The 19,496-nt window shown below is 53.7% G+C and overlaps 9 protein-coding genes across 9 annotated transcripts; 6 read left to right on the forward strand and 3 right to left on the reverse strand.

The window, feature by feature from the left end:
- Nucleotides 1-85: 85 nt before the first annotated feature.
- On the forward strand, nt 86-3,138 carry chsG (chitin synthase class III; the record flags this gene model as incomplete). Its single annotated transcript, XM_025668104.1, has 6 exons — nt 86-178; nt 246-729; nt 795-1,156; nt 1,206-2,052; nt 2,107-2,939; nt 3,001-3,138. The coding sequence occupies 6 exons, from the start codon at nt 86-88 to the stop codon at nt 3,136-3,138; spliced, it is 2,757 nt and encodes a 918-aa protein (XP_025526548.1).
- A 307-nt stretch (nt 3,139-3,445) lies between these two features.
- Nucleotides 3,446-4,016, forward strand: BO86DRAFT_125613 (uncharacterized protein). Its single transcript, XM_025666059.1, has one exon. The coding sequence runs from the start codon at nt 3,547-3,549 to the stop codon at nt 3,832-3,834; it is 288 nt and encodes a 95-aa protein (XP_025526549.1). The 5' UTR covers nt 3,446-3,546; the 3' UTR covers nt 3,835-4,016.
- BO86DRAFT_364685 (NEDD8-conjugating protein UBC12) lies at nt 3,569-4,717 on the forward strand. Its single transcript, XM_025670018.1, has 4 exons — nt 3,569-3,655; nt 3,770-3,955; nt 4,031-4,121; nt 4,228-4,717. The coding sequence occupies exons 2-4, from the start codon at nt 3,935-3,937 to the stop codon at nt 4,668-4,670; spliced, it is 555 nt and encodes a 184-aa protein (XP_025526550.1). The 5' UTR covers nt 3,569-3,655; nt 3,770-3,934; the 3' UTR covers nt 4,671-4,717.
- A 753-nt stretch (nt 4,718-5,470) lies between these two features.
- BO86DRAFT_410782 (cytochrome c oxidase subunit VIIa) lies at nt 5,471-6,230 on the reverse strand (the record flags this gene model as incomplete). The annotated part of the gene is made up of 4 exons (XM_025674531.1): nt 5,471-5,609; nt 5,696-5,731; nt 6,006-6,048; nt 6,201-6,230. The coding sequence occupies 4 exons, from the start codon at nt 6,228-6,230 to the stop codon at nt 5,530-5,532; spliced, it is 189 nt and encodes a 62-aa protein (XP_025526551.1). The 3' UTR covers nt 5,471-5,529.
- Nucleotides 6,231-6,722: 492 nt separating this feature from the next.
- BO86DRAFT_419953 (uncharacterized protein) lies at nt 6,723-10,357 on the forward strand (the record flags this gene model as incomplete). Its single annotated transcript, XM_025675167.1, has 5 exons — nt 6,723-6,999; nt 7,087-7,865; nt 8,401-8,612; nt 8,996-9,032; nt 9,128-10,357. 5 exons carry the CDS (start codon nt 6,723-6,725, stop codon nt 10,355-10,357), a joined length of 2,535 nt encoding a protein of 844 aa, XP_025526552.1.
- A 30-nt stretch (nt 10,358-10,387) lies between these two features.
- On the reverse strand, nt 10,388-11,755 carry BO86DRAFT_125689 (threonine/serine dehydratase). Its single transcript, XM_025666060.1, has 2 exons — nt 11,291-11,755; nt 10,388-11,215 (listed from the first exon to the last, which is right to left on the reverse strand). The coding sequence occupies exons 1-2, from the start codon at nt 11,625-11,627 to the stop codon at nt 10,419-10,421; spliced, it is 1,134 nt and encodes a 377-aa protein (XP_025526553.1). The 5' UTR covers nt 11,628-11,755; the 3' UTR covers nt 10,388-10,418.
- Nucleotides 11,756-12,084: 329 nt separating this feature from the next.
- Nucleotides 12,085-13,786, forward strand: BO86DRAFT_341278 (tryptophan--tRNA ligase WRS1). The gene is made up of 4 exons (XM_025669072.1): nt 12,085-12,298; nt 12,358-12,855; nt 12,926-13,250; nt 13,327-13,786. Exons 1-4 carry the CDS (start codon nt 12,171-12,173, stop codon nt 13,732-13,734), a joined length of 1,359 nt encoding a protein of 452 aa, XP_025526554.1. The 5' UTR covers nt 12,085-12,170; the 3' UTR covers nt 13,735-13,786.
- Nucleotides 13,787-14,607: 821 nt separating this feature from the next.
- On the reverse strand, nt 14,608-16,178 carry BO86DRAFT_390252 (Ketol-acid reductoisomerase). The gene is made up of 2 exons (XM_025672334.1): nt 14,890-16,178; nt 14,608-14,825 (listed from the first exon to the last, which is right to left on the reverse strand). Exons 1-2 carry the CDS (start codon nt 16,062-16,064, stop codon nt 14,798-14,800), a joined length of 1,203 nt encoding a protein of 400 aa, XP_025526555.1. The 5' UTR covers nt 16,065-16,178; the 3' UTR covers nt 14,608-14,797.
- Nucleotides 16,179-17,880: 1,702 nt separating this feature from the next.
- On the forward strand, nt 17,881-19,061 carry BO86DRAFT_400737 (mitochondrial carrier protein; the record flags this gene model as incomplete). Its single annotated transcript, XM_025673722.1, has 6 exons — nt 17,881-17,989; nt 18,036-18,047; nt 18,094-18,191; nt 18,251-18,286; nt 18,342-18,973; nt 19,031-19,061. 6 exons carry the CDS (start codon nt 17,881-17,883, stop codon nt 19,059-19,061), a joined length of 918 nt encoding a protein of 305 aa, XP_025526556.1.
- Between the last annotated feature and the right edge of the window lie 435 nt (nt 19,062-19,496).

A 19,496-nucleotide genomic window follows, 5' to 3' on the forward strand; every position in this document is an offset into this window, starting at 1 on the left:
GTCCTTGCGTTCTGCTCACATTCGGGGCTTACTTGAGTTTCCGAGTCCATCTCACGTACAACCGCTTAATCTTCTATCATTAACAATGGCCTACCAGAGCGGTGGCAATCACTCGCCTCCGGGCTACGATGAAGGCGCCGCTGGTCATCGACTTCAAGACATCGGTCATGGTAACAACGTAAGTCTCGATCCTCAGTTGAACGCCAACACCGCACCCTCGGAGACTAACGTTCGACCATATGTAGTATGAAGAGGAAGCATCCCACGGGTTGTTAGCAAACCAACAAGGCCCGTTCACAGGCCCCTTTGACGACCCTCAGCAGCGTGGATTGTCTCCCCAGCGGCCAACCTCGGGTTATAGCTTGACCGAAACATATGCTCCAGAGGCCGCCTATCATGATCCCTACAGCGGCGGTGCATCCGTGTACTCCGCTCAGTCGGGAGAGACCCCGGCTGCTGCCTTTGGTGTTCCTGGCCGTGTCGCTTCCCCCTATGCGCGCAGTGAAACCTCGTCGACAGAAGCCTGGCGTCAGCGCCAGGCCCCCAACGGTGGGGGCGGCGGCGGCGGTGGTGGCAATCTGCGCCGTTATGCGACTAGAAAGGTCAAGCTGGTGCAGGGCTCAGTCCTGAGTGTGGACTATCCCGTTCCTAGCGCTATCCAGAATGCCATCCAAGCCAAGTACAGAAACGATCTCGAGGGTGGTAGCGAGGAATTCACGCACATGCGATGTAAGTCCAACTTAGCCTTCACTACTGCCCTATTCGGGGGCTAACCAGGCGTTCGGGATTTTTAGATACCGCTGCGACTTGTGATCCCAACGAATTCACCCTCCACAACGGGTACAATCTTCGTCCCGCTATGTACAATAGACACACCGAATTGCTTATCGCCATCACCTATTACAACGAAGACAAGACCCTCACAGCCCGTACTTTGCACGGTGTTATGCAGAACATCCGGGATATTGTGAACCTGAAGAAGTCGGAGTTCTGGAACAAGGGTGGTCCTGCCTGGCAGAAGATCGTGGTTGCATTGGTCTTCGACGGTATCGACCCCTGCGACAAAGATGTGTTGGACGTGCTGGCCACGGTCGGTGTCTACCAAGATGGTGTCATGAAGCGTGACGTTGATGGCAAGGAGACAGTGGCTCACATCGTACGTACATTATGCGAGGAGCATCGCAGGCAGCGCTAACAGTCCACAGTTCGAATATACGACGCAGCTTTCCGTCACTCCCAACCAGCAGCTGATTCGGCCTACCGATGATGGCCCCAGCACTCTTCCTCCCGTGCAGATGATGTTCTGCTTGAAGCAGAAGAACAGCAAGAAGATCAACTCGCATCGTTGGCTCTTCAACGCGTTCGGCCGCATTCTCAACCCGGAGATCTGCATTCTGCTCGACGCCGGTACCAAGCCAGGTCCCAAGTCCCTTCTCGCTTTGTGGGAGGCTTTCTATAACGACAAGGATCTGGGAGGCGCTTGCGGTGAAATCCACGCCATGTTGGGTAAGGGCTGGAAGAACCTGATCAACCCGCTGGTCGCAGCCCAGAATTTCGAGTATAAGATCAGTAACATTCTGGATAAGCCTTTGGAAAGTTCCTTCGGCTATGTCTCGGTGTTGCCGGGTGCTTTCTCCGCTTACAGGTTCCGCGCAATCATGGGTCGTCCCCTCGAACAATATTTCCACGGTGATCACACCCTTTCAAAGCAGCTGGGTAAGAAGGGTATCGAAGGAATGAACATCTTCAAAAAGAACATGTTCTTGGCCGAAGATCGTATCTTGTGTTTCGAGTTGGTCGCCAAGGCAGGCTCTAAATGGCACCTGTCCTATGTCAAGGCCTCGAAAGCCGAAACCGATGTGCCTGAAGGTGCTCCGGAGTTCATTTCTCAGCGTCGTCGTTGGTTGAACGGTTCTTTCGCCGCCGGTATTTACTCTTTGATGCACTTCGGACGCATGTACAAGAGTGGACACAACATCATTCGCATGTTCTTCCTTCACATCCAGATGCTTTATAACGTGTTCTCGACAATCCTAACCTGGTTCTCTCTCGGTAAGTGGGATCCTCCACTATGCTAACTTCCTGTTCTGACTTTGTGCCTCTTAGCTTCTTACTGGCTTACAACGTCCGTCATCATGGACCTTGTCGGAACCCCCAGCCAAAGCAACGGCAACACCGGTTTTCCCTTCGGCACTACGGCGACACCCATCATCAACACTCTTGTCAAATACGCGTATCTCGGTTTCTTGCTGTTGCAGTTCATTCTCGCCCTTGGTAACCGACCTAAGGGTTCCAAGTTCTCCTACCTTGCGTCGTTCGTGGTGTTCGGCATCATCCAGCTATACGTTGTTGTTGACGCGCTCTACCTGGTCGTCCGCGCTTTCAGTGGAAGTGCTCCGATGGATTTCGATACGTCTCACGGTGTGGGTGCTTTCCTCGGGTCGTTCTTTGGTTCCACCGGTGCCGGTATCATCATCATCGCCCTTGCTGCCACTTTCGGTCTCTACTTTGTGGCTTCGTTCATGTATATGGACCCGTGGCACATGTTCACCTCATTCCCCGCGTATATGGCTGTGCAGTCGTCGTACATCAACATCTTGAACGTCTACGCCTTCAGCAATTGGCACGATGTGTCCTGGGGTACCAAGGGTTCGGACAAGGCTGATGCACTCCCTTCTGCTAAAACGACTAAGGAGAACGATGGCAAGGAGGCTGTGATTGAAGAAATCGACAAGCCGCAGGCCGATATTGACAGTCAGTTCGAGGCTACCGTGAAACGGGCATTGACGCCTTATGTGCCGCCGGTTGAGAAGGAGGAGAAGAGCTTGGATGACTCATACAAGAGTTTCCGTACCCGCCTGGTGACGTTTTGGATCTTCAGCAATGCGCTGCTTGCGGTCTGTATCACTAGCGACGGTGTCGATAAGTTTGGCTTCACGGTATGTAATTTGTGTCTCTGTTAGTCTGGGAGATGAACTTGCCGCTGACATATTCGGGCAGAACTCTGCTACGACCCGGACCTCGCGTTTCTTCCAGGCTTTGTTGTGGTCGAACGCTGTTGTGGCTCTTTTCCGTTTCATCGGAGCCTGCTGGTTCTTGGGTAAGACGGGAGTGATGTGCTGCTTTGCCCGGCGGTAGAGGAAAGAGTATTTAATGAAAAAGCTGGCAAGGAGAGGTGGCTTGCGGCACTTATGGCAGGCAGGAACCTCACGGAGTTATTCTTGGCACATTTTTGTTGCAATTTTGTATTCTACATATGATGCTTGTTTTTCTCATCGTGTGTGAGTTGAGTGTTGCGTGGTTTCGTTCTTCTTTCTCTTATTTTTTCTCTTTTGATTGGATTGCACATTTCGAACGACTGCAGGCATGGCGATGTTTGTAGACAGTGACTAGCGTCTAGAATTAAACGATTACTGTACCGTATTGATTGTCGGAGCATAAGCATGAGATGATGTCCACATAAGGTAGATCTGGTGGAGTGCAGGCGGTGATCGAAGGCGGCAGGAGAGGGCAGAAGGAATACTTGTGCCAAAATGAAGGAAGGGGATGGCGTCAGGCCGCCGCTCTTCTCCGCTCTCCGCCTCCGCTTCTGCCTCTGCTTCTGCTTCTGCCGGGAGAGTTTGGAAGGGAATCTATTATTATAGGCGTTGTCTGGGTGAGTTCACTCTTCAGGATCCAGGACGTGGTCTGGTGTCTTCTGGAGGACATTTCTCCGTTCTGTCTGATTGTGGCAAAATCGTTCATCGCTTACCTGAGGAGGACCCCGCAGCTTTCCTTTCCCCTCTGCAACTTCGGGACTCGACGTACCAACATACACCGAAACACCAGAGTTGAAGCTTACCTCTCTCTGTTACTCCCGCACTTGCGCATCCATCTCAGCCGGACAAGCACACTCTCAAAGTCTGCCTGGTTGTTCAGAACCTAGGACGTCAAGATGCTGAAAATATGGTCGATGGTATCACTCCCGTCATTCCCTCTTCTTTACATCGGGTGCAACCACCTCATACTAATCCTGATTGGCTTGGTGCAGAAGCAACAACAGCAACAAGCTGAAAATGCCGAAGGAGCTGCCGGTAAGAAGAAGAAGAAGGTCACCGCTGCTCAGTTGCGAGTTCAGAGAGGTAAAAAGCCCTCCCTCCATTGTCCCCTTACCCAGTCCTCTTACCCCCCCACTCATCCCCCCTCTGCCACCACAACCACTAACCAAGATTCCAAATCAAAACCCAGACCTTCAAGAACTCACACTCGGCTCCACCATGAAAATGACTTTCCCGAACCCCGACGACATCCTCAACTTCGTTCTCGTGATATCCCCCGATGAAGGCATGTACAAGGGCGGCCACTTCCATTTCAGCTTCAGCGTGAACCAGAACTTCCCGCACGACCCGCCGAAGGTGAAATGTACGCAGAAGATCTATCACCCGAATATCGATCTGGAGGGCAATGTGTGCTTGAACATTCTGCGGGAGGACTGGAAGCCGGTCCTGAACCTGAATGCGGTGATTGTCGGGTTGCAGTTTCTGTTCCTCGAGCCGAATGCCTCGGATCCACTCAACAAGGATGCGGCGGAGGATTTGAGGGGGAACCGGGAGGGGTTTAAGAGGAATGTCAGGGGAGCGATGCAGGGAGGTATGGTGAGGGGAGTGAAGTTCGATGATGTTCTTCGTTAGGAGGGTTTCTTCTGTTTTTTTTTTTTTTTTTTTTTTTTTGGGAGGGGCCCCATGCATGCATGATGAATGAGGTTGTAGGTGATTGGTGTGCTGCGGTGGTTCTATTTGGGTGTGCGGGTGAAGGGTGACGTGAAGGGTAAGGAGGTGTGATCGTTGCATTTGTTTATTTGAATTATTATTAGCGACTGGATAGATTCCCTGCTCCTGTTTCTTTTTCTGCCTCTGCTCCTGTTTTTACTCTTATTGTTATAAAGAGATGATTTAGGCTGTGCCTTTCTCCCTCTGATTTGATTGATACTTGGGGTAAGGTGAGGTCGATGCTCGCCTGGTCTTGAAAGGGCTCAGAGATGGTTGTGCAAGTCTCAGACCAGTATCCTACTGCCTTGACTATCTAAATTCATTGTGCTCGTCATATCATAAATCCAGTAGGACGGACGCATTGTAAGTCATGCCTTATTACTAACTGGGACTCATCTTGAACACCCCCGCGACTTGCATTTGACGGACTGGTAATAGACAAATCGGCGCATTGGGTATAAGATTGCTCTTGCTTGCTCGAACTCGATGAACAGGGAGGAACCAACACCACTTACACACGCAAACCACTCCTTACCTCCAGATATCTAAGACTAGTTAACTACAAGAAAACCACAGCGAATCTCGCATGCCGACGCTACCGGGTAACCCGTAAATTGGATGATACTGGTACAGGTACAGACACGAAACCGAGTCAGACCGGCTCGAATCGAGATTGGACTAAATAGACAAGAGGAAGGATAAATGCTTGATTGAGACTAATTCAACATAGTACAACACGGCTCGACAGTGCCAGTACCCGGAACAGGAATCACAAGTCGATCTAGGCCTGCTGGGCGGCGCGCTCGGCCTCCAGGCGGGTGTAGTAGTTGTCACGGGCGCGGACGCGGGGAAGGTGGTAGCCTGTTTTCGAGTTGTTAGCTTTGAGAGCTTGCGCATAGGAATGTCACTGCATGATGGTGAGTTCGAGTGGAAGCGATTGTACGTACCGTACCACCAAAGGTAGCCGAAGGTGGTGCCGAAGCCTGCGTGCGAGGGATTGGTGGTTAGTTGGGTTTCTTAGAGGTTGTATAATTGGCTTGGGTTTGCGCGGATGCGGATGGACGAAGCTGGGGATTGACGCGGTGGGATGAAGGTAGTGGTGAGATCTTCGAGCGCAGATTGTGGTGGCGTTCAGGATTGGATGTGTGGGCAATGGGTTGTATTATGAGGTTGTTGCGTGTGAAGTTCGAACGTGCGATTGGCTGGCTGACTCGCGGCAGGCAGGCAGGCAGGCAGGCAGGCGTAATGGGGACTCACCGAAGGCGGTGCTCAGGTCGAGGACCAGAGTGCGGCGGAGCATCTGTTCATTTGAGAGCTGTTAGTTTTGGAGAACTTGTGGAAAGTGTAGTGTAGAAGCTGTGCCATTGGCATGGCATGGCATTGTGGCATGGGGAGTGGGACGATGGGGTTCTGATGATTGCAATTGAGATTGAGAGTAAGGGAAACACATACGCCGGTGATAGGACGGATGGTAGCGGCCATTGTGATCAATTGGATGCAATTGTACCCGGAGATCTGGTGGTGGTGGTAGTGGTGGGGAAGTGGAGGAAAAGAAAGCAGCAGCGGTGATGTCGAAGTGAAAGTCGGAAGTTGAGGTGAAGCTTTCCCGGGCCGGGGTGTAGTAAGCGACCGCTGTGAGTGGCCTGACGGTTGGGTTGGTCTAAGGAAATCCTCAGTACTAACTTACCACATGCTTACATAGTAAGGGACAAGTGCAAAGTATTACATTATGTGACTATGTGAAGCTGGAATCCAGAGCTTTTCGTACTTTGCTGGCCTACTGGCAGTCTACACACACTGAACGCTCAGTCACAGCTGAGTGAGGCATGTTCAAGGTAAAGGCGATTGTTGCTGCCTCAGGTGTCACTCAATATGCCGATGCTGTGCACGTGATCACCAATTGCGGCGGGCGTGTTTCCCGCCCGGCTTCTCTGCTTCCTCAGCTCTCTCCATCATGACCATCCCAACGGCGCCATGGTCGAGTCAGAACCAACCATCAAGCGCTCCGCCTCTTCCTTCTCGCCTGAAGATGGACTGAATCCTCCTGATGCAAAGCGCGTCAAGCGTCACTACCACCACCATCACCGCCTGCAGAGCCCCGTTAACCCAGCTCTACCTGAGCCCGCCATCGTCGACGATGTTTGCGTCGACCAGCTCCTAAACCGGTCCATCAGTCAATATTTACGAACATGCGGGTTTGAGCTCGCAGACCCTGCCGCGCTGGACGCCTTTCGCAGGGTGACTGAAGAATGTATGTTGGAGTTGCTCCTGGTCTTGTATGGATTAAGTACAAAACCAGGATCCGCGACACGATGTTGACACAGAGGCCCGCATTTAGATATCTTAAGCGTCGCATCCTACGTGCGACAATCCATGCTATCGAGCCGGCGCACCCAACCCATACCTCATGATTTCGACGATGCCCTACGCCGTCACTCTGTTCCGTACACCGACCTCCTCCCACACGTTCAACCTCATCCCAATCTCGACCCCATCCCGACCCCTCAGCCCACTCCCCCGCCAGAAGAAGACTCCTTCAAGGCCCTCCCATCCTTTGGGCCACAGCTTAGCGTCGAGAACGACCGCGTCCGGAGCTCCTACATTCCGAAACACTTCCCCGCCTTCCCCAGCAAACACACCTACCGCCATACGGCAGTCTTCACGGAACGCGAGCAGGACGCTCGGATAATTCGCGAGCGCGCTACTGAAGACGGCCGGCACGGAGAGGAGGCTCTGCGCAAGCTGGCGCGGGCGGCCTTCAAGGACAACCAGTTTGGGTCCTCGGCGCGCGAGAAGAAACCCTGGGGCCGGCGCGCAGAGACGATGGATAGTATGTTTGAGAAGACTGTGAAGGGGCTGGCGAAACGGATGCAGCGGACCGCCACAGTGCCGGGTGCGGCGGCGCCCATGGAAATCGATTCGGGAGCTGGGTTGGATACGGAGGTCAAGCCGATTAGGTCGAAGCTCGCGTTGAGCATCGAGCTGCCGCCTATTATCAACTGCGAGCGGGAGTTCTGGCGGCGGGCGCCGTCGTCGGGGACGCGAAGAGCAGTAGAGGATAAGCAACCTGCCGTGAAGAAGGAAGCTCATGATAGAGCTTCCCGGGTGGACAGCTGGGTGAGCACTTGATAAGGAGGCAACGGGCGCGATTGTATATGGCGGGTGGGTGTGCAATGGCAGTATGCACGGGCGTCATGGGGGCGTTTCAGCTTGTTTTCCTTTTCTTTTTGAACCCTTGCATTATTACAGTGAAGATACCCATGGAGTAGAGTTTTAGAATCAAATTCAAAATGTTTGGCTAATCAGTGACCATCCACATAATCTCTCACCCAAATAACGCCAGAATCCCCGCACTCCAACTCCGCATATAATGCTAGCGATACAGACCAATGTTCATTGTACATTTCATGCCTTCGCGGCCTTCTCTGCAGTGACGGCCCGTTTCCGCTCTTCTTCCTCCTTTTGAAGCCTTATTGGTTCCCATGCGGTTGTCTCGACGGTCAATCCTCCAGCGCATCTTACGCGGTAAAGTACAGTCAGCAATCCCAGCAGTGACAGCGAACGCAGCACCACTACCCATAACAGGATCTTTCTTGCGACCAGGAAAGGAAAAAGCATCAAGCCAAAAAAAAAAAAATTACCTTCGAAACAGGCGCACAACCGGTTGACAGACGATGACACCAGGCTTGGGGATCCCGCCCTGAGGAGGATTACACGAGTATTGTACCATCTCCAGCAGCTGGCATTTCTCCAGATCGACGGGGCCGCCTTTGCGACGCTTCTCTTGGAAGTTCTTGGTCGATATGTTGACGTGCTCAGGGAGGGTTTCGGCGTGGAAAACGGGGACGAGGGGGGCCATTGTCTGTGAGGTGGGTGTGGTAGGTAAGCTTTGACCGGATTGATGCAGTGGTGTCAGGATTCGCAGAGCTAGATGGTCTGAATTTGGGGTTGCGATTCGGCTAATGCGTATAATTATTAGCAGAGGATTAAAACCCCAGAGGCGTCATGCGGAGGCGGCGGAGGAGAGTCGGGAAAGTGGAAAGGTGAGGGGAGCGGAAGGCTTTCCGGCGGCCGTTGCGGTGCGGACGGAGCCGGTGGGTGGGTGGATTGCCATTGCTTTGATTTCCCCATCTTGCGTCGATTGGAACGGACAGCAACCAGGTGCTATGCTACACCATCCCGGGAACTCCAAGAGGATCTGCAGGTAGTACTTGGGAGTCAAATATGGCGGCTGCCTTTGGCGAAAGGTTACTGACGGAAGTGCATGAGGAGAGGCTGGACGAGGTCGGTATTGCCTCATATACATATCTCGATGGCAACGGGGATGGTCAGCGCTAGGCATCGCGCTCTATCTTCCACAGACTGACTGATCGCTATAGCTCTTGCATGATCTCAGAGAACTATACCAAGAACGTATCGGAAGGAATACCCTGAAGCCTCGCTTTGGGGTCGACGAGCTCGACAACCTCCTGGGTATTTTCACCGCACCCGCTCCGTCGGGACAGCATCGAGCAGACACTGCACAGGAAGAACTTCAGATCGCCCCAGAGCATGACCAATTTGGGATAGATGCCAATACGCATTTTGCCGGTATCGCGGTGCCTGCTTATACGAGCCATGCAGACCCCGTCTTGGAGATATCTAGCACGTCTTCTGCAGCAGGAAAGACCAATTTGCTGTACTATCTGACTGCCCTCGCTGTTCTACCGGCCGAGGTCAACGGCTTTCAGATCGGAGGTCATGACTCGGCGGTGGTCTTCATAGACACTGATGGACGCTTTGATGCCGAGCGACTGCGTACCGTCCTTCGCGGCGTTGTTAAGGTTAAATGCGGAGCACAGGATATGAGTCGACTTGACGAGGAAACGGAGAGAACGATCGTGTCTTGCTTGGAACATGTCCATATCTTCCAGCCCCAGTCTTCGTCGGCCCTTCTTGCCACACTCCAGCAGCTGGATACTTACCTCCTGGATCTCGCCCGCCATGTATCTAGCTCTCGAGCACTCCGGCTGCTATTCCTGGACAGTGCGAATGCTTTTTACTGGCAGGATAGGTTGCAAGACGAGGTGACTCGCATCGAACAAATAGGGCGTCCGGCTGCAGAGATCGAGACCGATCGCCGTAAGAAACAGAGCTTCTACCTCTTCGCCATGTACACGGACTTGGTGAGGGAGTTGAAGCGACTGCAGCGCGTGTTTAGCTGTGCAATTGTCTTCACTACTACTGCTACCCCACATACAACACCAGGCCGTCATTCACATGAGTACCAACCCTCTGGACCATATGAGCTTTTTAACCCTCTTGATGCACCTGCCTTCCGGAGGCCGTCCTTCCGATCGGCTCTTCCAGCACCGTGGGGGACTTTCCCTGCACTGCGAGTCGTTGTCCAGCGTGATCCGGTTCGGCCATTTCCTGCCGCGATGGGCTTGCAGGAGGCTGAAGAGAATGCGGCCAAGCGGCAGGAGGTTCTCATGCGTGGCCGATTCTGCGGTTGGGTGAATATGTGGGGACGTGAAGACTGGCCGCGGAGATGGCTCGAGGGTGTTGAGGCACTGGATGGGGGCATGTTTTTCTTTCGGATGGGTAGAGATGGAGTGCAATTCGGGTAAATTCTATAAGTGGGTATACACGCTATGTGCAGACGACGCCGCTCTCATACATCCACAACACTCAGCCATACAGCTTTGCAATTGCTTCGACTGTTGTGTTGCCTCCGCTGAAGAGAATGCCCACATCCCAGCCGCTGGGAGCTTCCTTCTCCACGAGACGTCGGAACTCCTCATTATACAGACAAACCGCCAACCCCACGACGGCACTCGGTTCAACAACAGCCTTCATACGCTCCAAGACCAATCTCATCGCGGCCTTGATCTGCTCCTCCGTCACGGCAAAAGCACCAGCCACCTTGTTCTTATCTGCAATCACCTCCCAGTTCAAGAGGCCAACGGGTGTGCGCAATCCGTCCGCAATGGTTAAGGTCGACACTGCTGAAACGCGTTCCCCGGCCGCAAGACCGCGCCCACAGTCATCTGCACCCTCGAAGCTAGGCTCGGCACCAAACACCTTGGTCGTCTTATCAGAGAAGAAGGTTGCGACACCGGCATTGAGACCACCACCACCGACCGGAGTGATCACAGCATCGAGCACCGGACTTTCCTGGTGGACGCTCAGGTGCGGCTTCTCCGTAACAAGCTCCTTATACTGCTCCTCCAGCTCCAGGGCCGTTGTTCCCTGCCCGCAGATGATGTTGAAATCATCGTACGGTGGCACCAAGATCGCCCCCGTCCTTGCCTGCACTTCTTCGACGACAGCCTCCCGCTCCACACTCGTCGATCCACTGAAGATGACCTCTGCGCCATGGGAGCGCGTTCCCGCAATCTTTGACGGTGTGCTGATACTGGGCATAATGATGTAGGCGGGGACATTGAGGGTGGAGGCGGCGAGAGCAAGGGCCTGGGCATGGTTCCCTATACAGCGCAAGCTGGTATTAGCTTGATGTGTGTGTGGTTTGAGTTCTTAGAAGTTAGTGATCTTTAACATACCTGAGCTATGCGTGATCACCCCGCGCCTCTGTACTTCCTCGTGACCCCGCTCTTCGACAAGTCGCAGCAAGGCGTGGAACGCGCCTCGGGCTTTAAAGGCGCCGATCCGCTGGAAGTTCTCACATTTGAAGAAGAATCGAAACTTGGGGTTGGCGGGCGATTGTCCTTCGGAGGGGGTTCCGTTCAAAGCTTCCGGGGATTGCGGGGTTGAAGCGATGTTGTTGAGGGTTTGGTTGGTGAGGAGAGGCGTGCGGTGCACATAGGGCTGGATAAGGGAATGGGCATCCTGCACAGCGGACGGAGTGAGGGATTGAACTAAGACTTTGGGATCGGACATGATGAGTTTCCGTGAGTTTCGTTCTGAAAATGACTTCAGTCAATTCGTCATGTCAGATTTGAAAAGGTGAGGGCGGTTTGTACTAATTAAGGTGGAAGGAATGAGCGAGTCTCCGGAGATAATGGCGCAATTAAGCATAGACACATGATGTCCGCGGTAGATTCAATTCCCCACGACTCCGGCACCGGAGAGACCACACTCCGTACAACATGCACCAAATCCCGAGCTGCAGGACACACAGTGTGAGTCATTCACATCTAGATAGGGCATTCCAGCCGCGGTCGGTTATTTACTCTCAGCAATTTGATGGTACAGCTGAGTATACGGGTCCAGGTGTACGCAGTGCGTTGTTCGACAGACCCGATCGGGGATAGTGCGGGACTCCGGCGGGGATGACAGAAACACGTGACCATATAATGCCCGAAGGGGAAATTTGGAGGGGCACTCAATTTCCCCTCGGCCTGGTTGGATTTCCGCCGACGCATTGTCCAGCTCCTTTTCTTTTCTTTCCCTTCGCTCCCAATCTGCATAGACACGGTCAGGATGGCTGAGAACGCGCCCGCGGCTGAGAACAAGCCTGCCCATGAGCAGGACATTAACCCCTGGTCCGTGGAGGGTGGACGCGACGAGAACGGCGAGGTGGTTGCTATTGACTACGAGGCCATCTGTCGGTATGTGCGATTGCACTTCTCATCTCGGGCTAATGCTGACGGACCCTCGATGTGTGCAGGAAATGGAACACCTCGATCATCGATGAAAAGCTTCTCGAGCGTTTCGAGAAGGTTACTGGACACAAGCCGCACCGCTGGCTCCGCCGCGGCTTGTTCTTCAGCCACCGTGACTTCGACCGGATCCTGACCCTCTACGAACGGGGTGAACCTTTCTTCCTCTACACCGGCCGTGGGCCTAGCAGCGGCAGTCTGCACCTCGGTCACACCATCCCCCTCCAGTTTACCAAGTGGCTGCAGGATGTATTCGACGTCCCGCTCGTGTTCATGCTTACGGACGACGAGAAGGCGTTGTTCAAGGACAACATCTCCTTCGAGGATGCTCTGGGTTTCGCCATGGAGAACGCCAAGGATATCATTGCGCTTGGGTTTGACCTGAAGAAGACCTTTATCTACAGCGACTTGAAATACATCAGCAACCACATCTTGATGAACGCCTGGGAGTTCTCCAGTCTGGTCACTTTCAACCAGGTCCGTGGCGCGTTCGGGTTCAACGAGAGGTATGTTTTCCTGTATCGCCACTGACCACCCTTCTCCTCGTTTCTGGCACCTGTCTTATTTGGTTGGTAGCACCAACGTCGGCCGCATCTTCTTCCCCGCCGTGCAGTGTGTCGCCGCCTTCGCGACCTCCTACCCCGAGATCTGGAAGGACGAGCCCCTCCAGGAACGCACGCAAGAGATCGCCAACATCCAATGTCTGATCCCCATGGGTATCGACCAGGACCCGTACTTCCGTCTGCTGCGGGAAAACGCCCACCGCATGAAGTTCCCGTCCCCCAAGCCGGCTCTCATCCACTCCAAGTTCCTCACAGCCCTGCAGGGTGCCGGCGGCAAGATGTCTGCGTCGGAACCCAACTCGGCGATCTTCATGACTGATACTGCCAAGCAAATCAAGGTACGCACCTCCGTCTCTTCAAGCATTTAATTCCCTGGCCCCTCACTAATTCATTCTTCTTTCTTATGTGTCACAGACCAAGATCAACAAATACGCCTTCAGTGGCGGCCAGGTCAGCATCGAGGACCACCGCCGCCTGGGCGGCAACCCGGACGTCGACGTCTCCTACATCTACCTGACCTACTTCGAGGAGGACGACGCCAAGCTGGCCGAGGTGTACGACAGCTACAAGAAGGGAGATCTGCTGACGGGCGAGCTGAAAAAGATGACCATCGAGGTGCTGCAGGAGTACGTCGCGCAGTTCCAGGAGAAGCGCAAGGAGGTCTCGGACGAGGTGCTGGCCGCGTACATGAAACCTCGCAAGCTCGAGTGGAAGGGAAACCCCAACCCCGTGCCCGCGCCCCCGGAGGAGACGCTGGCTGAGCGGCCAAAGAATGAGAAGAAGGAAAAGAAGGAGAAGAAGGAGAAAAAGGAAAAAGCGTGACTAGGTCGTTTTGGGGATAAGGGTAGAGAAGATTTCCCAGGTGATGATTTAGACATATACCATTTTTCTTCGACGTGTTACTCGTCTTCTCTTTGATTCTTTGGAGTGGGTGTTGGGTTAGGTCGTGGTAAGCGAACTCTGATTCGTCGGACTGGGAGGTAAGTCATGCGTAGACAGCGACAGATATGGCCTGGGATAGTGAAGATTTGCGAGGTACGACCATACTTGCCTACTTTCTGCAAGAGGGAAGACAGGCACTGCGGGCACGAATACCTATGACCAACCACCCATACCATATCTGCCCGCCGCTGATAGGCGTGGAGGATAATCGAAGGACGTCCCGTGGTTGATTGGTCCTCCCCTTGGTCACTTACGATGGATGCCTAAGGTAAGTAGTACTTCGTTATGCATGTACGGACAGCAGAAAGTGGGGTTTGGAACTTTGCCTAGAGATCAAGGTTACGATCAAGCTCAAAAAGACACAGGCCGAAAAGAATAACTACAAGCACAAACTTGATCGAAGAGATCGAACTTTTTTTTTCCTCTTTCCCCTACTATCGCAGAATCCCCGATATCGGGGCACACGGTGGTGTTGCTTCATGGTCGGTATATGGCTGAAGATCGGGCTCCCGGAGTTGTGGTCCGCACTCCGACTCGTCCATTTAGACTTAAGAGTATGGAGTGTGCAGCCGAGCCCGGAACGCACAGTCGGTTTTTGGTGTGGGGTGGAAAGAAAGCCTCGACCTCGACCTCGACCTCGACCTTTCCCCGGATTTTACCGGGTCAATGACTCATACACTTTTTTTCACGGTCTACACTTCAATTCATCTCGTCGTATCCAACTATTGTCTACGGATTGAAAAGGAGTGCAAGTAGAAAATAAGGATTTGTGGTAATGGTATTTCCGATTATACACCAATAGGTAGGATAGGTTTGAACATAAAAAAAGAAAAGAAAAAGGAAATCCTAAACAATTCAGATCATAGTACAGTCGTAAAACTTTTCCCCCCCGGGGGTTTCTATCCCGATTTCAAAGAGATTAAGAAAAGAAGAAGTGGCTGATTTACTTCTGGTTCTCGGGGCGGAGGGAGCTGTAGACATTGCAAGTTAGCATGGGTTTCAATCGAGGATGATGATTTTTCAGAAGGAACATACCGGACAGCCTTTCCGGCGCGCCAGATCTCGAGATCACGGATGTCCTGCATCTCCTTCTCGTACTTCTCGCGGTAGTCCTTCTGGGAGTTGTAGTCCAGGGAGCGCTGGGTCTCGGTACCGTCGCGGACGGCGTCGTACAGCTCGTTGAAGAGGGGCTTGAGGTTGTCCTTGAAGCGAGCGGACCAGTCGATGGCACCACGGCGAGCGGTGGTGGAGCAGGCGGCGTACATCCAGTCCATGCCGTTGGCACCGATCAGAGGGTAGAGGGACTGAGTGGCCTCCTCGACGGTCTCGTTGAAAGCCTCGGAGGGGCTGTGGCCACGCTCACGGAGGACCTCGTACTGGGCGAGGAACATACCGTGGATACCGCCCATCAGGCAGCCACGCTCACCGTACAGGTCGGAGTAGACCTCCTTCTCGAAGGTGGTCTCGTACAGGTATCCGGAGCCGACAGCGACACCCAGGGCGATGGCCTTCTCCTTGGCCTTGCCGGTGACGTCCTGGAAGACGGCGACGGAGGAGTTGATGCCGCGGCCCTCACGGAAGAGGGAGCGGACGGTGCGGCCAGAGCCCTTGGGGGCGACGAGGATGACGTCGACGTCCTCGGGGACCTCGACCTTAGTCTTCTCCTTGAAGACGGGGGAGAAACCGTGGGAGAAGTAGAGGGTCTTGCCCTTGGTGATCAGGGGCTTCAGCTGGGGCCAGGTCTCGGACTGGGCGGCGTCGGACAGCAGGTTCATGACGATGGTACCCTTCTTGACGGCGGTCTCGACGTCGAACAGGTTCTTGCCGGGAACCCAGCCGTCCTGGATGGCCTCCTTCCACGAAGCACCATCCTTGCGAACACCGACGATGACGTTGAGGCCCTGGTCGCGCAGGTTCAGACCCTGACCGTGACCCTGGGAGCCGTAGCCGATGAGGGCGAGGGTGTCGTTCTTGAAGTACTCCTGGAGCTTCTCGCGGGGCCAGTCCTCACGCTCGTAGACGGTCTCTTGGCTGTCGGCGAAGGTCATGGTCTTGACGCCGCGGGCGGGGGTGATGGGGGCGGCGGTCACGCGGGGAACGGCGGCGGTGGCAGCCTTCAGGGCGGGCCGGGGGAGGGCGGCGGAGAGCACGGAGCGAGGGGCACCAACGCGGGCCAGGCGGAGGGCACGGGGAAGTCCACGAGAGGCCATTGTGCGTGTGTGTGTGGATGGATGAGAGATAGGATGAAAGAAAGGAGAAAAGAGGGGAGGGGGAGAATGGGAGGATGAAGGACAGAGAGGAGAGTGAACAAGGATTGATGAGATGGAGAAGAAGAGGAGAAGAGGAAGGACAGCTGGAGCTCTCGTCCAGTTTATAAACTCGTTGCTGGGGACGAGATCGGCCAGCGGCGATTCACGTGATCCGGAGTTGGACTCTCGCTCCCCGGCCGATGTCGGATTATACGGCTGCTGATTGGTTTCTCGGTGGATCAACCGTGGGTTGCCGCAAGCGGCCTTGGCTGGATGTGGTTAGTCTCGGCTCCCGCTTTGGGGTCCGTCCCATTAGTGAGTCGAGTCACTCCGGGGGTCCAGCCCCGATGCCACTCCGATCATCCTTTACTTTAGATCTAAGGATGACTCTTTCGGCTTGATCTGGGGAAACCCGAGGGTCAGTGTATCGAAGTAGATTGTTTTGCATGACAAACTCAAACTGTCGCTCCCTGGTACACCCCCCACATTCAAGGAGGAGCTCTGAGTCACAGGTTGTATGCTAAAAGCACGACTCTCAAGTGGAGAGCTCTATTGTAAGGTCCTGGGGTCATCCTAAGTTAAGTTAAATCAACTCTCATGACTAGTACATTGACCACAGCCAGCAACTCTATCATGTATCATAGAAAGTAGACACTCATCATTCAAATGGTACGCCAAGGGCTACCAGGAAGTGAGACCAATGAGTCAAGTATACGGAGTAGTTCCCCAACATATTATTCTTGCCGTACTTGAAAGCCCGGAATCTGACTTGACCTCGAAGGTGAACTTCAGTCTCAACACAGATGAGTGATGTATAATTAGACGCAGAGCCTCAATCCCAGCGTGGTTCTGTTTCAGGGCCTTTTCATGAACTAGTTTGAAGCAAGCCTGCTTAAAATGCAGTAAGCTTCTAGACCATACTCGCCATAGTCTGTCTGCAACCAAAGCTTCTAGACCGCCGTGGAAGGTTTCTCATTCTTAGGGCTGCTCAGAGCAGCCTGCGTCCATGTGACCAAGTCTCGTGACGACAGCCTACCATCGGCCATCGGATCAGATAAGCCTGGACCGTATTACCGACAGCAAAGGGTTTCCCTCGGCAAAGGGTTCCATACTTTCGAATGTGGTTTTCGAGAACTTGAAGGGGACATCCACCTCCAGGATGGCCCAGTCTATCACGAGCCGAGTCGAATAGGCAAGAGCTTGATAAGAAGCGTGATTGTGCAGCCAAAGCGATACTCCACGGTGCCCCGCCAATCCTCCCGATTCTGCATACTGTTCACAAACCTATCACGAGGTCATATATGATCATCTGCGCTGAATTCATTTTGAGCTCTTGTTTCAAGCAAAATGGAGAGGCTTGAGCTTGGTAGGTGATTGTTTCCTCAATTTACGGCTGTTGTTTTGCTTTAGCCTGTGGGATGACAAGGATTACTTCGAGTTCTCAAGACAGTGCTGACAGGAGCATGGCAACTTCTTTAACAGCTCGCGACTGCGAGGAGACTGATAAGGTCCGCTCCTTCCTGAAGACTATAGAGCGATAGTCAAAGATAGAGGCAAGCCACTCGCAACCCGTATCAAGGGTCGGCGTCGGATCCCGAAACATGGCGATGACCGCGCAGAGTCTCTCGGAACCATACCCGAATGTGGGAAACTCTAGTCTATCAAACATGAACCCCTCTTCCGACCATCAACTTCGAGATGGTCGTGATTTTGCCCCATTTCCAAGACCTTTCATCCATTGCCTTTCACATACCGCGCGAGTAGGACCCGGACCAAGATGAGCGACCAAATTCCCACATTAGAGGTGCCCAGATCCCAGAAGTGGAGGCAGACCGCCAAGGACGTAATTGCTGGCGCAGCTGGTGGAGTTGCACAGGTACTCATCGGTAAGACTCTTTGCCTAATGCTCGGAAGCAACGCTGACACGTCCAGGACAACCATTCGGTAAGCCACCGCTACCCTTAACGCGGCAGACACTCTCACAGCCCAGACCTTGTCAAGGTTCGTCTGCAGACTCAAGAAGGCGGGAATGCGTGGGTTGCCACTCGCCAAATATGGGCTCAGGAAGGTGCCCTTGCATTCTACAAGGTCCGTTGCTGCTCAAGAAAGCGATGCGAGTTTCATGCTGAGACACAACCGTCAAACAGGGCACGCTTATGCCCTTGCTGGGGGTGGGTGCTTGCGTACGTATTATTGTTGATCGACCAGCTTTGTCTCAAGAGCTTACAAGGGTTACAGGTCAGCATTTCGTTCGGAGCTCTGCATACCTTCCGCCAAGCGATCGAATCATACAACCGCAAAAGCCGTCCCTCGCCTGATCGGACCCTCTCCCTTCCTCAATTCTATATCGCTGGTGCAGGTGCAGGGCTGGTGACTAGTACCGTCTCGGGCCCAGTGGAGCATATCCGCATCAGACTTCAGACGCAACCGCACGGCACGGGAAGAATCTACACAGGGCCGTTCGACTGTGCACGGAAATTGATGCGGATGGGCGGGCTGGCTGGGTTGTATCGGGGGCAGGTGATGACGGTTGCTCGTGAGATGCACGGGTATGGGGTGTGGTTTGCGACGTATGAGGGGCTGGTTCGGTGGGCGATGCATCGGCAGGGCAAACGACGCGAGGAGTTACCGGGCTGGCAGATTGCGGTATATGGGGGGTTGGCGGGGGAGGCGCTCTGGTTATTGAGCCATCCGATTGATGTGATTAAGAGCAAGATGCAGAGTGATGGGTTGGGGTCCGAGAGGAGATATCGAGGGCTGGAACATGTGGTGCGGGATACGTGGGCTGTGAGTGGATTGCGGGGTTTGTTCTATGGGATCGGGCCGGCCTTGTTGAGGGCGATGCCGGCGTCTGCCGGGACTTTTGTGGTGTGAGTCTTTCTGCAGTGGGCTGGGCGATGCTGATGCTAATCATCAATTTGAGCTAGGGCTGAGATGGTGCAGAACATGCTGAAGTAGACTCGGTTCTAGGGGATGTGATGTGTTGACAAATATCGCCAATCTGCGAGGGATGCGGAGCTCCTCGAGCCTGCTATGGAATGCATCAGCATCAATGGATGAAGCGCTGTACTGCTTAAAAAATCAGCCGCACTCGTTGGCGGGTATGGTTTTGTGGCCAGAGACTGTCGATTTCGTCCTGTAGTTCCCTGATAGAGAAGTTGTGAAGAGAATGTCTATACTGTACGTGAGTAAGTCTGGAGCAGATCCGAAACTGTGGATCGTCTGTCTGGTGAAGTCACGGGCTATCCGGGGTAAACCAGCAAAAATTCTTCTTTGCTGTGACCCACTGCTCGGTACGATTGGGTCCAGTCAAGATTACGCGTTACACTACTTAGTAGTAAATGCTACTGAACAACAATGACTGAAAATCAATCACAAGGTTGACCTTGTTGT

This window comes from Aspergillus japonicus (assembly GCF_003184785.1).
Source record: "Aspergillus japonicus CBS 114.51 unplaced genomic scaffold BO86scaffold_33, whole genome shotgun sequence".
NCBI lineage: Eukaryota > Fungi > Ascomycota > Eurotiomycetes > Eurotiales > Aspergillaceae > Aspergillus > Aspergillus japonicus.